At 41.6% G+C, this 15,381-nt stretch overlaps 2 protein-coding genes across 4 annotated transcripts; both read right to left on the bottom strand.

Annotated features, from left to right (window-relative positions):
• Positions 1–239: 239 nt before the first annotated feature.
• Positions 240–3,876, bottom strand: LOC115805268 (E3 ubiquitin-protein ligase Hakai). 3 transcript variants are annotated; one of them, XM_030765804.1, is made up of 6 exons: positions 3,850–3,876; positions 2,923–3,096; positions 2,630–2,730; positions 2,195–2,278; positions 1,790–1,863; positions 240–1,387 (listed from the first exon to the last, which is right to left on the bottom strand). In XM_030765804.1, the coding sequence occupies exons 1-6, from the start codon at positions 3,860–3,862 to the stop codon at positions 382–384; spliced, it is 1,452 nt and encodes a 483-aa protein (XP_030621664.1). In that variant the 5' UTR covers positions 3,863–3,876; the 3' UTR covers positions 240–381. The 3 variants fall into 3 exon arrangements, with proteins under 3 accessions (XP_030621664.1, XP_030621666.1, XP_030621667.1); XM_030765806.1 differs by having other exon boundaries at positions 240–1,372; XM_030765807.1 differs by having other exon boundaries at positions 2,935–3,093; positions 3,850–3,862.
• Positions 3,877–13,434: 9,558 nt separating this feature from the next.
• On the bottom strand, positions 13,435–15,003 carry LOC115804742 (uncharacterized). The gene is made up of 4 exons (XM_030765244.1): positions 14,964–15,003; positions 14,741–14,834; positions 14,308–14,395; positions 13,435–14,181 (listed from the first exon to the last, which is right to left on the bottom strand). Exons 1-4 carry the CDS (start codon positions 15,001–15,003, stop codon positions 13,435–13,437), a joined length of 969 nt encoding a protein of 322 aa, XP_030621104.1.
• Positions 15,004–15,381: the final 378 nt, after the last annotated feature.

Raw genomic sequence — 15,381 nt, 5'->3', positions numbered from 1 at the left:
AGAAGTCTATGAAATACAAAGAAATCCGTGCAAATCACTTTAGAGGACATGAGCATCCACTAAACATTTAAATGCTGTGGAAAAACCCCACAAATTTTAACTTGACTGCTCAAAACTGTTTAACATGGGCCCGCTCAATGATCTATACCAAATCAGATCTTTTTTTTTGCCCATCCATAACCACTGACAATCACTGGCTTATCACAGTTCAGCCATGAAGTGTTGTTATGTACAAGGAACATGTTTATTACAAGAACATTATAATCACACATTATATCAAGTTACACAGAAAAGAAACATACACATGCCTTCTAGCAGTGGACTCAGAGTGAGAAACACATGCCAAATTCTCTGTTCAGACTGTCTGTGTGAACCATTCTCTTACTGATAATAGGGTCTGTAGCGGGACTGATCGGGGTGGTGTGGACCAGTCATCTGGCCTTGCGGCGGTGGGCCCTGCATGCGGGGCGGGTGTGGGCCTCGTGGAGCTGGCCACATGCCTGGACTCAACCCCCCAGGCTGGCTAAAGGGTGGGCTGAGAGTGCCTTGGTCCTGTGGCATGGAGCTGGGGTTATAGTGGTGGGGAGGAGGGGCACTTACGGGCGGGCCACCATGTTGGGGAAGAGGGCCTGGTGGAGGGTGGTTCAAAAAGGGAGGCATCTGCCCAATGATGTGTCCTGGCGGAGGGTTGATTGGTGGCGGTCCTGTGGTCATTGGCGGGGCCTGGTTGTACATGTGAGGTGCAGCAGTGCCTTGTGGCGGATGCTGCATGGGATGGCTCAGGGGGGGAGGCGGAGGCGGTGGGGGCCCATAGTGCTGCTGCTGGGGTGGGGCCATCATATGATGGGGGTGTGACACCACTGGCTGGCCGGGGTAGTCACCAGGGTGATGGTGAGGGCCGGGAGGGTTCTGGGGGAGGTGCTCACGAGGGGAGGGGGCAGAGCTTCCTGAGTCATCCTGAATGGGCACAGTGATGAGGTTGCTGTGCTTGCGCGTGGTAACAGTGGCAATGCGGAAGGTTTCCTGCACAAGTGGTCGAGAGGAAGGCCCCAGGTCAGAGGAGGAAGGGGAGGCAGGCAGCTGCTGGCTGTAGGCCTCGTGGCCCGGCAGAGGTGGAGGGATCAGGGTGTGCGATTTGGGCAGGTGTAGGGGTGGAGGCAGGCGGAAGCGGTCGGGGGGGTCAGAGGCTGGGGTTGGGTGCAGAGGTCCAGGGCGTGAACCCCCGGGCTTCCCAGCCTTCATGTGGCGGTGGTTGATATGAGCCTGTAGGTCTCTCTGGGAGAGGTAGGTACGCTTGCAGCCCTGTACAATGCTGCACATGAAGAGGGAACCACGCTGGCACTGCTCAATGCGCTGGACTGGGTCTGTGCAGCTGTAGAGAGACACACTAAACTTAGGATTTAGTAAAGGAAATGGAGTGGTCATTAACACAACACCATTTAAGCAGTCAAGCATACAATAAACAGATAAAACAAGTCTAGAATTAGAGCAAAATGAGAAGATAAACTTTTGGCTGTCAACCACCCAACTCATGTGTGATGCATATTTTATACAGTTACTACTTCTAGATATTACAGTGTAAAAAAAACTCTCTCAAATGAGTGTACTACTGTATAACCAAGTGTATATATTGGTTAATGATGTTCCAGTCATTACAGTGCAACACATGCATCCAGAAGGCTTTAAAACCAGTAAAGTAATAGTCAGGTACATCTAAGAAATATTGTGGTATACAGTGAGTAAAAAATAGAATGGTTGGTAGAGAAAAAGAGAGAGATCTTTAGCTTACCCTGGGCACATTTTGTCACATTTCTTCTCAAAGAGCACTGCACAATCATAGCAGAAAACATGTTTACATGGAATCTGTGGAAATAAGACCAAAGGACAGTCAGTTAACATATAACCAGAAATAAAGACGACACTCATCTAAAGTGAGGTACACACAGCACATTTCATTAATGTTGGGCATTTAAAACACCAGGGAAAACAACAGGCTGTAAAATAGGCTCCTGACTTGTCCAACCAAGGCTGAGAAGTTACACAGAGTAGCAGTCAGTGTAACTGATTAGTGATACAGCAAAAGAAAGCATGTGAAGTAATTTAGATGAAGAGAGCATCCAATACAGTAAGAGAAAGAATTTAATTGCAGATGCAAAACAATTAAGTTTGGAAAAAAAGAGAAACATTCTCTTACCATACGTCCATATATCTTTATAGGCAGGCCACATTTGTCACAGAAATGCGCAGGTTTGTCATCTTTTTCACCAATCAAATTGAGCTGTGAAAATAATGTTACATTAATAGAACACATTCAGCAAAACAGAACATTGTCTGTCATTTTTCTGTAGTTCAGTGTATGGAACACTCAGAAATATACCTTCAGATTCTTGCAGACTGTAAACAATGTTTTATAATCTTAGTATCATTAGTTTATGATGACTAAAAAAAATGTATTGGCAGTTTAAATTAAAATGTTAATATCAAAACAGATGATGAGCTAAAATACTATGGACTCCACTGGGCGTGTGTCCTTGTATCCACAGCTTTTGAAGTTAAGTCAAAGAGGGAAACAAAACACTGCCATACTGAGCCAATGCTGTGACCATCATAAAAGTACAGCATCCCACACCTCATAGTCCCAGACCAGGGGCTGAGGGAATCTCCGTTGGCTACCAAAGGCATCCCCAGCTTTGCATTCAAACCTTTCCTCCTGCTTATAGCTGAAGCTCTCTGTAAGTCACAAAGAACAGCTAATTTTTTATGTATGAAAGACGAAATTCATCATAAAGAGAAATTTTACAAGTTACTAAACCAATAACTTGATGAGCTGTCATGCAGCATTAAGACATGTTGTATTTTGGCAATCCACTGTTCAGCTGAAGCTGGTTAATACACTACAATACATAATCAAACCTGACATACCGTCATCCCCACCGCTTTGTGCTTTGGAGGGTAGCCTGGAGGTTGGGCGCTGAGGCCTAGCAACTGGCTTACTTTGTATAGTCTGTTTAGAGAGTAGCTTAATGGGGATCCGTTTACGGACATCGGGTCCTCCAAGAGACCCTGAACCATCAGTGCCTTGCAGATCATTGTCTACTGTAACGGACGACAAAATGGAAATAACTGGTCAGCTCTAATGATGTTTATATGAAAATGAAATCAGTACAGAAAACAGCAAAACACTGGTCTGTGGCTACTCAAAGCAGCGTCAGTGTGGAGACTGATGTGTGGCTGAACACTCAGTGAGCAACTAGATGGCACGCAATCCCTTTAAATACGTACCGATCACAAGGTTGACGCTTCGACAGGGTAATTTTTACGAGGCAAATTTGCAAAGTTTAAGGTACAGACTACCCTTAAGAGAGTATTTAGACGAGCAAGATATTCTAACGGGCAAAAATATCAACAGAGTTGGACCGCCGCTTAAAACAGAGGATGTCCGAGAGCAAATATGGTTTACGTTAAGCGGGAACACTCCTGGCCGCCGCAAACTGAAAGTCCTGTTCGTTTTGTTAAGTGGCGATATTATTACATCGTCGTTAACAAGCAAACCTTAGGGAGATTATGGTTCAGTGATTACACTGGATTCTCAGGGGTTAGATAAAATTTGTTGCGCTAAACATGCAGATACAATTTCGGCAGCTACTACAGTTCACAGAAACTACAGGCCGCAATCCGAAGCACAGTGATTAGGTCCTTGTAAAAGCACTCATGACGAACTAAACACATTTCTGGAACCTCCTAGTCCTGGTTATTATTAGCAGGTGCGTCCGTGCACGACGTTACATTCAATACAATTAAAACACGCACTGTATTGCAAACTGTTAGACTTATCTGGGGCTTTCTCACCATTTTGGTCCATGACTTGACGAAATGCACCCTGGGATGGGATATTGCACAAGTGGGCGGGAATCCTCGGAGCTCAACACCCTGTTAGATGTTGTCCCCTTTTACTGATCTGGGAGCAGCTATATCTACACAAGAGTCATCATAGCCATTATAGGAGAGATTCCAGTGCTGACAACAGTGCAGTAGAAAAGCACAGCTTCGAACAAATCCAGATCCGCACCACTGCTCAAATCGCCTGCCTCAAATCCATGGACGCATACACTATTAGGATATAATGCAAGTGGCGAGGTACTACACTCTTAGTTGTCCTTACAAAAATCATGGAGGAGAAAGAAGTTTAGAAAATGGTGAAAAGTTTTCTTATCCAAAACGGGAAAATGTCATCAACCTAATGTTTGTTTTCTGAGCATATTTAGTATTTTGTTTCTAAATTTAGCCACGTTTGACACATTTGTCACTGGTATGGTATTAAACAAAACTCAGATTTAGACAGAAACTGCAAATGGATCAGTTGCCTTCCCATTCTTGCAACACTTGGCAAATGTCCATACATACAACCAACGTTTGTTAGCAGATAAATGGTTAGATCATCTAGTAACCTTTAAGGTTGGACACACCACCTCATTAGACTGATGTATACCCTCCCTTCACGTTCTGCTGGTTACGCAAAGAAGAGAATGGATCTCATCTCATCTCATGGGGTTACTTATCAAAGCCTGGATCGTCTCCGTTTTTATGACTAGTATAATTCAGTGATTTTTTATCTTAGGGTGAGAGGTGAATGAGTACTGAAAGCAATGGTCCAGTTGTGCGGAACGCAACCCTTTGTCTCTAGTATCTCCCGGCCAGTTGTCGTACATGTTGGTTTTCTTGTTGTTCTTTATGTGCTGCCAATGAACAATATATATATTGAATTTATACTTCGTTATTCAACATTAAAATGCTGTGTTATAAAGCATTTTATATTGTCTTGCTGGGTATATTTACGAGATATGAATGTCGAGCCGTTTTTTTGTTTTTTGTTTTTCATTAACGGTCTGACTTACGTCTTCATTAGGACTTGGACCCGTAATTCCTTTTTTCCCAACAAACACCCAGTTGTCTCGGAAGCGAAGTGTGGCAATGTATGAACTGCTGAGCTGACTTGTAAGTTTCCTTGCTTCTTCATTAAGTCTATTAAAAGAGCGGCTCTGTCAGTAAATCACCACAGTGGAGTGCTGCACTTAATATTTATGCTTTGATGCTCATGTATAGCATTAATTAGTTTTGTTACTTTACTTTGTTGCTGCGTCATCAAAAGATGCCATAAGAGAGACGTTCTCAATGGAGTGCAAAAATTCTATCAGTGGTTCGGGTGATCAGGCAGTGATTCGGGCATCAGCTCATGAATACCATATGGAGTGTAAAGGCAGTGGGCACTATCGCAGGCTATGACCAGTTGCTATTAGAAGGAATGGAAAGTAGCGTGGGGAAAGTTAGATTAGATTAATACTCACGACTAGACGACATATTAAAGGACCTGGTACTGTTTAGTTTTCCGGTTTGGTCTGCAAGGTTAGTCCAGATCAGACAGACCACAAAACGCCTATGAAATTCTCTCAGTCTAAGACACACTGCATATAAAAAGGTTTGCACACTGGAATAATCATTCAGTTGTTAATGTTTAGTTGGAAATCTCAATATGTATGTCTCAAAAGGCTGTCTTAATATCGTCTGATGTCCTTAAAAAAAAAAAAACACCCCCAAACCAGACTTGGACATGAGACTTTCCAGAAGCATCCCTATTGATACTTATCTGTTTACATCATTTAAATTCAGTTACCATTTACAACAGCAATGTTTTTTGTTATTTAAGTTTTTATTTTAAACATGGTACAGAACCGCTCATGTGGCACAACATTCACAAAAACAAGTCAGACAGTGGTATGGCAGAACAGTGAAAAAAAAAAACAAGTGCTCCTGGTTAAAGGAAAATAAAGTTGTACATACTAAACACACAGGAATTTTGGTATTTAAATATTTCAGAGGAGGAAGGGAGGGGAGGGAAAAAAACAATTCATACATTCAAGCTTCTAGTTAGAGGTCAAATGAACCATAAAATAATCCCAAATTTCCAATGCCTGGCAACCTTTCCCCCCCATCCTAGCCAACATAACCTCATATGATGCTGTTTCGCTCATTAGCACTTTCCATTCTTGAAGTGTTGGACGCGTGGTTGATTTCCAATGTCTCAGTATAATTCTAGCGGCTGAGACTATCCCAACCATCAGAACTGAATATGCACTTTTTGTCACATTTGGTATTTCTGTTTTATCTCCCAAAAGGCATAAGCGTGGGGATACCGGTAAAGTTTGTCCCACCCATGTCTCCAAAAATTCCAACACTTCATCCCAGAATGGTTTGGCCTTAGAGCATTCCCATATAAGATGGAGAAAGGTGCCCATCTCTTGTTTACATTTCCAGCACGTACTGCTATTTATTAATCCTATTTTAAAAAGCCTACATGGTGTCCAGTAATATCGGTGCAAAATTTTATATTGAATAAATTCCCTCTAGCTTCCCTAATATATTTACCATTATTGGCCATAATCTGTTTCCAATCGTCCTTGTCAATTTCACAATTAAGGTCTCTCTGCCATATCATCCTCAAATTATCACATGTACTACTAATTAGATAAATTGAGTTGTGGTAAAATGTTGACGCTTTAGGGTTGAATGGGTTTTCAAGATATTTAACAATTGGATGATCTACATCATCTGACTGAAACTTACTAATGATACAATGTCTAATTTGTAAATACTTCCAAAAATCTTGCTTCTCTTGCAATTTGTACTTTTGAACTAATTCAGAGAATGACATAAATGTACCATCTTTATAAAGATCACTGATTGTATGTATTCCATTGTCTAGCCACCGTTTACAAAACACTTTCTGCTTCCCTATTCGTACTTCTGGATTAAACCAAAGTGAGGCATAGCGCTGTTTGTAATGTGAGATCTTATGCATTTTATGTACCTTCGCCCGAGACCTCGCTAGAATGTTTAATAATTGGATTGATTTCTTTTTTTGTGTCACTCAAATGTTGGGATATCACACTGATAGGATGAAATGGTGCAGCAAGACTCTTCTCTATAGTGACCCAATCCAAACCAGATGTACTTTCCCTCCAGTGGATGGCTGTCTTAGTCATTTCAAATGACAAGCTATATAATCTCACATCTGGTAGGCTAAGGCCACCTTTATCTTTAGGGGCACACATCTTGCTAAGCTTGAATTTGGGTTTCCTCCCTGCCCAGTGGAAGTCTCTAATGAGATTCTCATATTGTTTAAAAATGTGATCAGGTGTGCTGAGTGGCAGCATCATGGATATGTAGTTAAACTGGGGGGCTATTATCATTTTAATAACATTTACTTTGCCCCATAAGGACAAATTTAGTTTCTCCCATTTCCCCAAGGTTTGTTTTAATTTTTTGAGGGAGTGGTTCAAAATTCAATGTTATTATCTCACCTAGGTCTGGACTAAGCTTGATACCTAGATATACCATGCCTTTTGGGATCCATCTAAATTTATATTGTGTTGTTACTTGTGGGTGGCAATGTTTGGATATTGGCATCACTTCAGACTTGTTCCAGTTGATTTGATAACCTGATAACTTTGAGTAGTCATGAATGGTATTCATTAAAGGCGGTAGGGAATTTTTGGGATCACTAGTCAATAGCAGAATGTCATCAGCGTAAAGCATTAGCTTATGCTGACTCCCACCACCGTCCTCTGCCTTAATGGCTGGGTGTGCTCGTATGGCTGCCACCAAAGGTTCCAAGGCAATTGTAAATAAGAGTGGTGAGAGGGGGCATCCCTGCCGTGTTCCTCTGGAAAGATTAAAGAATGAGGAAATGAGACCATTTGTCATAACTGCAGCTTTGGGATTGTTGTACATTAGTTTTATCCATGCACTAAACCCCGGACCAAAACCAAACCCTGACAGGGCCGCATATGAAAAATCCCACTCGACCCTGTCAAAGGCCTTCTCAGCGTCCAGTGAGATGGCCGCCATTGGCACCATGCTTGAAGAGTTTAACCACATTAAGTGTAGAAGCCTTCGTAGGTTATCAGTAGAGGATCTAGCCTTTCTAAAGCCTACTTGGTCAGTATGTATAATGCATGGCAAAACCGTTTCAAGCCTTAGAGCCAGTACTTTACTGGCCACAAAACGCCAATATTTTACTGTCGACATTAATGAGGCTGATTGGTCGGAAATTAGCAGGATCTGTATGGTCTCTACCTTCCTTAGGAATCAATGAGATAAGTGCTTCGTTAAGTGTTGGTGGAACTGAACCAGTTTGAAAAGCCACTTGGAATACATTTGTTAGTATTGGAGTAATTATATCTATATATTTTTTATAGTACTTGACAGGGAGTCCATCGGTTCCAGGTGATTTCCCTGCTTTCATAGTCAGGATAGCATGTTTCACCTCCTCCTGTGTCACCGGTTCATCGAGAAAAGCTGCTTGCTCAGAAGATAAATTTGGAAGGTGTATATTAGTAAAAAATTGCTGCAGCGCAGTTTATTTGGAGTACCAGATGATCTATACAGATTCTCATAGAATTTTTTAAAAGTATCATTAATTCCTTTTGAGGATGTCACAAGAAAGCCCCCTGTTCTTATCGCTGGGATTATGTGGGAGAGGCTTTGTTCCTTTAGCTGTCTGGCTAATAGCCTGCCCGTTTTCTCCCCTGATTCATAAAACATTGTTTTAAGTCAAAACAGAGCATATTCTGACTTCTTATTGTAAATTTCGTGATTATCAAATTTATATTTGCAAATATTTTTAAATAGGCTTTCAGAATAGTGTTTGGCCAATTCTTTTTCCATTTCACTTAATTCTGTCTCGAGTTTCTTAATTTTACCTATACTTTCTCTTTTTCTCCTGGAAGTTTGTGCGATAATTTTGCCCTCTGATGTAGGCTTCAGATGCCTCCCAAACTATCGCCACACTGTCTTTACTACCAACATTGATCTCAAAAAATGATAACAGATCATCCACAAGAGCCTTAGCAAATGTCTCGTCCTGTAGCAGAGTTGTATTCATTCTCCATCTGCTTCGTCTACGTTTGTCTGCATTTATATTTATACACAGTTCGACAGAGGCATGATCTGACAGAGAGATTGTATTAATGTTCCTAGCAATGACAGCACGAGCTAGGTTCTGAGAAATCAAAATAATGTCAATTCTTGAATAGGACTTGTGGCAGTGTGAGTAAAATGTGTATTCTCTTTCCCTTGGGTTAACTAATCACCATACATCGATCAAACCATTGTCCTCTATAAGCATGTGAATGGCAGCCCTATCCTTTGGTACTGAGGACCCTGAATATCTGCTTTTATTGAGCACCCCATCTAAAACCTGATTAAAATCTGCTGACAAAATTATTTGCCCTTGTGCATTTCCCAAAATACTGTTAACCTCATGGAAAAAGGATGGATCATCTTTTTTAGGAGCATATATATAACACAGTGTTAGCTGCATGCCATTTATGATGGTTTCAACACAAATAATTCTGCCACTAGTGACCTTAATGTCCTTAACTACTGAGGTGGTCAACCTTTTGTACACCAAAATTTAAAGTCCATTCTGTTTGCTAGAAAGGGAACTATAGTAAACCTGCCCAACCCAGTCTCTTCTAAATTTTTTCACCTCGTCATCCTTTAGATGTGTCTCCTGAATAAATGCTATGTCAGCTTGTTTGTGCTTCAAATATAAAAGTACCTTTTTCCTTTTCACAGGATTTCCGCAACCATTTATATTCCAGGACACTAATTTAACATAAGCACTGTTTGCCATTCACACATGATAAAAAGTAAAAACAGTGTATATATAGGGCATTTAGGGGGGCCTGCCCGATTTTGTCTGATATTTTTGAACCAATAACATATTCAGAAACTGTTGTACCATCGATGAGCACTCCTGCAAAACTCACCAACAGTGTTGTCCAAGTTCTTTTCAGAATTCATTGTCAGGAGTTTAGTTGCAAGTAAAACGAACATGACTAGGACAAAAACCAGTGACTTTTTCAGAAATCCTGTAAAGAAAAACGACTTGGATTTCATCATGACTTGGTGATACCATATGGACATGTGCATTCAAAATGACCAATAACCTATATAGAGCTACAGCAGAATGACCCATCTCAGTCTGTACCGGTCTTGAGTCTACACTGGCCGTACATGTTGGCACTGGCCATTCTAAAGCATTCTGTATGTCGATTAGTTGACAGGGCTTCTCTGAACTTCTCCAGCTATCAGCATGGCTGCGTTATGTTGTTTAGTGACTCTCATTTCTCATTCCCATACTGACATGTAGCTTTCTATGGTTTCTCCTGAATATCCAAGAGTCAGTATTACCTTATGTAACTGACAGTCAAACAATGGTGGCCAAATACACATAAGATTTAGTAGACAACTTAAGTTTCCAGACTCATTAGAGTATGATTCGACACTCTCTTTGGGCAGTAGTAAATTCGCAGCGTAAATTTTATTTTGTGGTTATAATTCCTGACTCATTGATTTCCTAACTTGATTTTGAATTTCTCCGTCTCACATATTACATGAAAACATCTCAGAACAAAGGGATTTTTAACAGCTGAAAGAACAAAATAGGAAGATTTGTTGGCCACATTTGCAATTTAAAAGAAAGTACCACTAACCTGTGCGTAAATAAACCATACTGTCCTCTCTGAAGCTCCTTACTTGCAGATACCCCAGTATTGCAGGACAGAGACACTTTGCATATTCACCACAATTTTACACAGAGCTGTGGATCATGGGAAATCCTGTGGGCCTGGCTGTTAGGGACACTGCATGCTCCACCCCCACATGTTTGGGAGTGAGGTGTCTCCAGTGTTCTCTTGAGCAAAGTTTCTCTGCCTTGCTCCTGGAGGAATACTGATCTGCTCACCTCCCTCTGCCCCAGTGTTATGCCCAGCCTAGGGGTTACCGAGCATAACAAAAGTGACCCCCCCTTTTCCCTGTTCCCTTTGAAAACCCGTGCCAGCGAATACAATTCAAAAAGTGATTTATTTACAACAAGTAGTAGTAAAAAGCTTCGGGGGTGAGCGCGGCCAAAACAACAAACAAAACAATCTATATTTTCCAAACTAAATAAACTACTTCCCGAAAATAAAAGAAAAGAAAATACAGAAACCTTCCCTAACTCCCTAACGAAAAACAGGAGAAGAGAGTGAACAAAAAATGGCTTCACGTCCCCTACCACTACCCGAATTGTTAATACGAAAATTATCTACAATATTTTACAACGAACAAATACCTATCACAACAAAAATTACAAATACACAAATAAAGATCTACAAACTATACAACAAATCTCTCTGGAAAACACACACAACGAGTTACTGAATCACAACGAAAAGACACGGTCAAAGTGGCCAGGACAAACGAGAGGCAACCGGCATCTGGGTGGCGCATCTTTTTAAAACTGGCGCCGTCAACTGTGGGCCAATCCCCGATCGCCACCTGCAGAGTAACACATTAACGACACAGAGAGACATACGGGGAAAACACACCAGACAGGGGAGGAAACAGCACCACACACAGGCAGGGGGAGAAAAATAGCAGCACAGAAAATAATGCCCATTTATGACTCAGGGTCATAACACCCAGCACAGCATTGGTAATTAGCGGATGAGTTGAATCAGGCGCACTGGAGTTGAGAGGGATCCAACACTTGCAGTGCTATTGACCTCCAGGGGCAGGAAACACTGCACCTGAGGCCATACCACTGGACCAACAGGGGACGTGGGCCTGAAACATCAACTGTGAACAAGGCGAACTATACTGTAGAACAGGTTGTACCCTGCCCTCGATTTACTTTAAGTATTCAATACCTTTGGTGACTGATGCTGTTTACTGCCAGTGTCCAAGTGAGTAATCCCATTGCTTGGTTTGTTTATTTATTCACTACAATAAGTACAACAAAATGCAAGGAACTTCTGAAATCTTTCATTCATGTTGGCGTATGCTAAGTGTGTACCACTTCCACTTCTCAAGGTCTATGCATGGTGTTATCAGCATCGCTGGCTCCACCCACAGAGACATAACTCCACCTTCTGCAAGTGTTCTACTTCTTACCTGTCCATAAGTCTCTGATCACACTGCATGATGGGATACTTGAAACTGGATACATGAAATTTGAAATTATATGAACTAATTGGGCAGCTCAGAGTACACATCTAGGGGCTGTAACCCAGATGTAGCTTTGCAATGTCAGGATTAGAATCACATTCACAGACCATGGCAGTGGATCTGTGTTCAGAGTATACCCTCACATAGACTAGGAGACAGCCCAATGTGTTCCTTACATATCCACCCTTCTTTCCACCCTAAGCCTTCAAAGCATCCTCTTCCATCACAAAATGATTAAGCTTTTTGGCAGCTAATGGCATACTGAAATGATTTTAACCATTAATTCTGCAAAAAACATTCCACTTATTCAGCTTGACTTGAACAAGCTTTTCTCGGTGGTTGTTTATTGTTATCAGGGAGCAAAAGGAAAAAAAAAAACCTTGCTTTTTATGACATATGGTCAGTAAATGAGTTGTTAGTATCAAGGATGTTCTGTTTACAATTAAACAGGCAATGAAATAATAACCGTGGATTGTCTTGGTAACCTTTTAACGTGGTGTAATGTGATGTGAGAAGTTACCTCACTGTAAACCCAGTCTCAGAGCTGGTTAGTTGTAATTTTCCAAACAATGTTACTCAAATTTGAGCATGAGTTGGTAATTAGGTGATCTGCAATTAAACATTAAAACGAGGCTTTTGTGAATCTAAAAAAATGAGCTGACAAGCAGAGGATTTCTGTTTACTTTAAAAACTTGAGTCAAACTCACGAAAAAGATAGCCGCATTGTTCACAGGTATTTGACTCAAACCTGCTCTACAGTACCTGACTTCTTTAATTAGTCCCCCTCTACTCATCTGGAATTGAGATCACGTAACCTCTCTTAGGTGGTGTTGCACATAGTTTGGACAAAAACCTCCAGGCACAGTTGTTGACTGAGTTTTGACTGCCCAGCATTAAATTGATATGAAGGAGAGCAGATAGAAAATATTTAGATTTCATCAGGCACATATCTGCTAAAGTTCAACACCATCACACCTGTGGCCACTCATCAGCTAATTATCAAGGCCTCCACCAGCCAAATCAGGCACGCCAGCAGACAGCTTCACAACCTGTAAAACACACTTTTTTTATGAGTGAACATACACCACAGCTCTACAAAGTCTCTCTCATGCGCGCACACACACACACACACCATGCCAATGTGCAGGCAGTAAGCACTGTGTACATGTTGTGTGCATACTGAATGAGGATAACTGTGCTGTTGGCTGAACAAGATCAAGCAGGGGTTTTTTTTGTTTGTTTGCAGAAAAGGCACAGCACAGAGCGAAATTATACAGAATAAAATCATATGCTTTGACAAGTGGGTTTTTTTTTTTTTGGAAACGCTCCTGCAAAACTTAGTGTGCACTTTTTTGTATAACTCCACTGGTTTTGGATGAATGTTCAAAGTTTTTCAATAAGCCTCTCAAATAGGTAAATGAATTTCTCCCTCCTCTCGAGTGTCTCCGGTAGGTCAGCCTCCAGTGAGGTCAAGTTAATCTTCCCCATCATTTTGCCATGTCTCAGGGCCTCTCTCTCTCTGCTCAGGGCAGCATTTTCCCTGTCCAAGGTTGCCCTGTCCTTTTCTAAAACTGCTTGCTCATGATCCACAGACGCCCGTTCCCTGTCCACTGCTGCTCTGTCTTTCTCCAACAGAGCACGGTCTCTCTCTATCACTGCTCTTTCTCTCTCTATGAGGCCTCTCTCTCTCTCCAGCATCATTCTCTCTCTGTCCAGCTCAGCCTGCTCCCTCTCCAGCAGCTGTCTGTCCCGTCTCAGGGTGATTCTTTCCATCTCCAGACTGTCTCTCAGCCTGTCTGACGCAAACTCGTTTTTCTCCATCGTCACTCTTCCATTCAGAGCCGTATCACTTTCCGATGGCGATCCCTCGGAGGACATCACAGTCCTGTCTCGCAGCACAACTTCCGCTTCTGTGCCCTCATCCATCTTCCCCAAGAAATCCAAACCATCGACCCTGCCCTGTGACCGACGAGCTTTCTTCACAGCGGTTGGGGCAAATTCCTCGTCATTACCCAGTGATGAAGTTGACAAGACTGGAGCACTACCTGCAAGTCTGCCCTCTAAAGCCTCATGCATTAAGGGAAACCACTGCCAACAGGAAGCTGTTTCAGGTGGAAGATATCTCATTTCCTACAGACAGAAAATACAATAACAGTCTAGGGGTAAAAGAAGGTTAAATTGCCCCTTCCATGAATTAGCTGTTATACTGTGCAATAAAAAAGCACTCTAAAATTAAGGAAATTTGTTTATTTCAACCTTGTACTTATTCTTCATATTGTCCCATTTTTTAGATGCTTGGTCAGTTGAAAGTTGTTTCTCAAGACCCATCTCCTTCAGGATTGCCCTGCAGAAAAACAAAGGGACCATGACTACTGTTAAGGAGCAAACGCATCCGTCCAATTGATAAACAATTTTGCCTTAGATTTGCCTCATGTGTACAGTGCTAAATACTTGCACTCGAAAGTTATTTGCTAAATACGTCCTGGAAAATAAAGAATGTGTTATAATGAATCAAGCATGACCCTGCCCATGCCTTTCACCGGGTGATTAAGCTGCTGTAATAGAGAACAACGCGTGGACGATTTCAATACTGTAGCCTGTTAGAGGGAAGGAGATGTATTGCAGTGGACTGTCGAGACCGTGCATATTTCTTCACTCAGTCACCAAACATGATTCCTATAAAACTAACCTCCAGCCAAGCTTGGCGGCATTTCTTCTCCCTGTGAAAAGAGCTTCATTCGCGGCTCGCAGCTTTATCAGTCTCGTCGTGTCTTCATCTGACACTATAATAAAACAATGCATTTAAGAGTCACTGTTGGCAGCTAACGCTCAAAGCTTTGTGCTTTTTGCCTTACTGAGATAAAGAGGAATAAACCGAATGCATACATCAGATGATTAAAAACATCACTTACGTTTGTAAACGAACTGTGAATTAGAACGTGAGGTTTCCATCATTCACCAACTTCAAAAATATATTACTATGAAGGACGCTTAAGAGGAGACGAGGACAGTTTTCATGGTGCGGTTCCACTTCCGGCTATAGGGGAGGAGTACGTTACATTAGTGACAAGAAGTTTCTGACCACAATAAGGTTGTAGATTTCTCGGAATTCTGGGAAAAATCTCGTCAGGAAAAAAGTCCGTGTGAGGCATTCGTTGAGTATTATGCTGGAAGTCCTTCACAACTATAACTACAATGATACGAGAAAATATTTACTGACATATAATTTCATCGAAATTTTACGATTGCTGTATCAAATGAAAATATATAATAGTGACAGTGACTGCTACAACATAGACATAATACAGAGTATATATTACTGCTTTCTGG

This window comes from Chanos chanos, chromosome 2, assembly GCF_902362185.1.
Source record: "Chanos chanos chromosome 2, fChaCha1.1, whole genome shotgun sequence".
NCBI classification, from domain to species: domain Eukaryota; kingdom Metazoa; phylum Chordata; class Actinopteri; order Gonorynchiformes; family Chanidae; genus Chanos; species Chanos chanos.
The sequence above is the reverse complement of the archived record's forward strand: the minus strand, read 5'-3'. Positions and strand labels throughout refer to the sequence as shown.

Bases quoted from the DNA above. Each gene is read 5' to 3' on its own strand.
- LOC115805268 (XM_030765804.1), bottom strand. The intron at 2,279-2,629 runs GTGTGGGATGCT...TTATTTTCACAG, and splicing joins CCCTGGTCTGGGACTATGAG to CTCAATTTGATTGGTGAAAA. The intron at 1,388-1,789 runs GTAAGCTAAAGA...TCCTAAGTTTAG, and splicing joins TGTGACAAAATGTGCCCAGG to TGTGTCTCTCTACAGCTGCA.
- LOC115804742 (XM_030765244.1), bottom strand. From the start codon at position 15,003: ATGGAAACCTCACGTTCTAATTCACAGTTCGTTTACAAAC. The intron at 14,835-14,963 runs GTAAGTGATGTT...GTTTTATTATAG, and splicing joins TTCACAGTTCGTTTACAAAC to TGTCAGATGAAGACACGACG. The intron at 14,396-14,740 runs GTTAGTTTTATA...GTTTTTCTGCAG, and splicing joins GCCGCCAAGCTTGGCTGGAG to GGCAATCCTGAAGGAGATGG.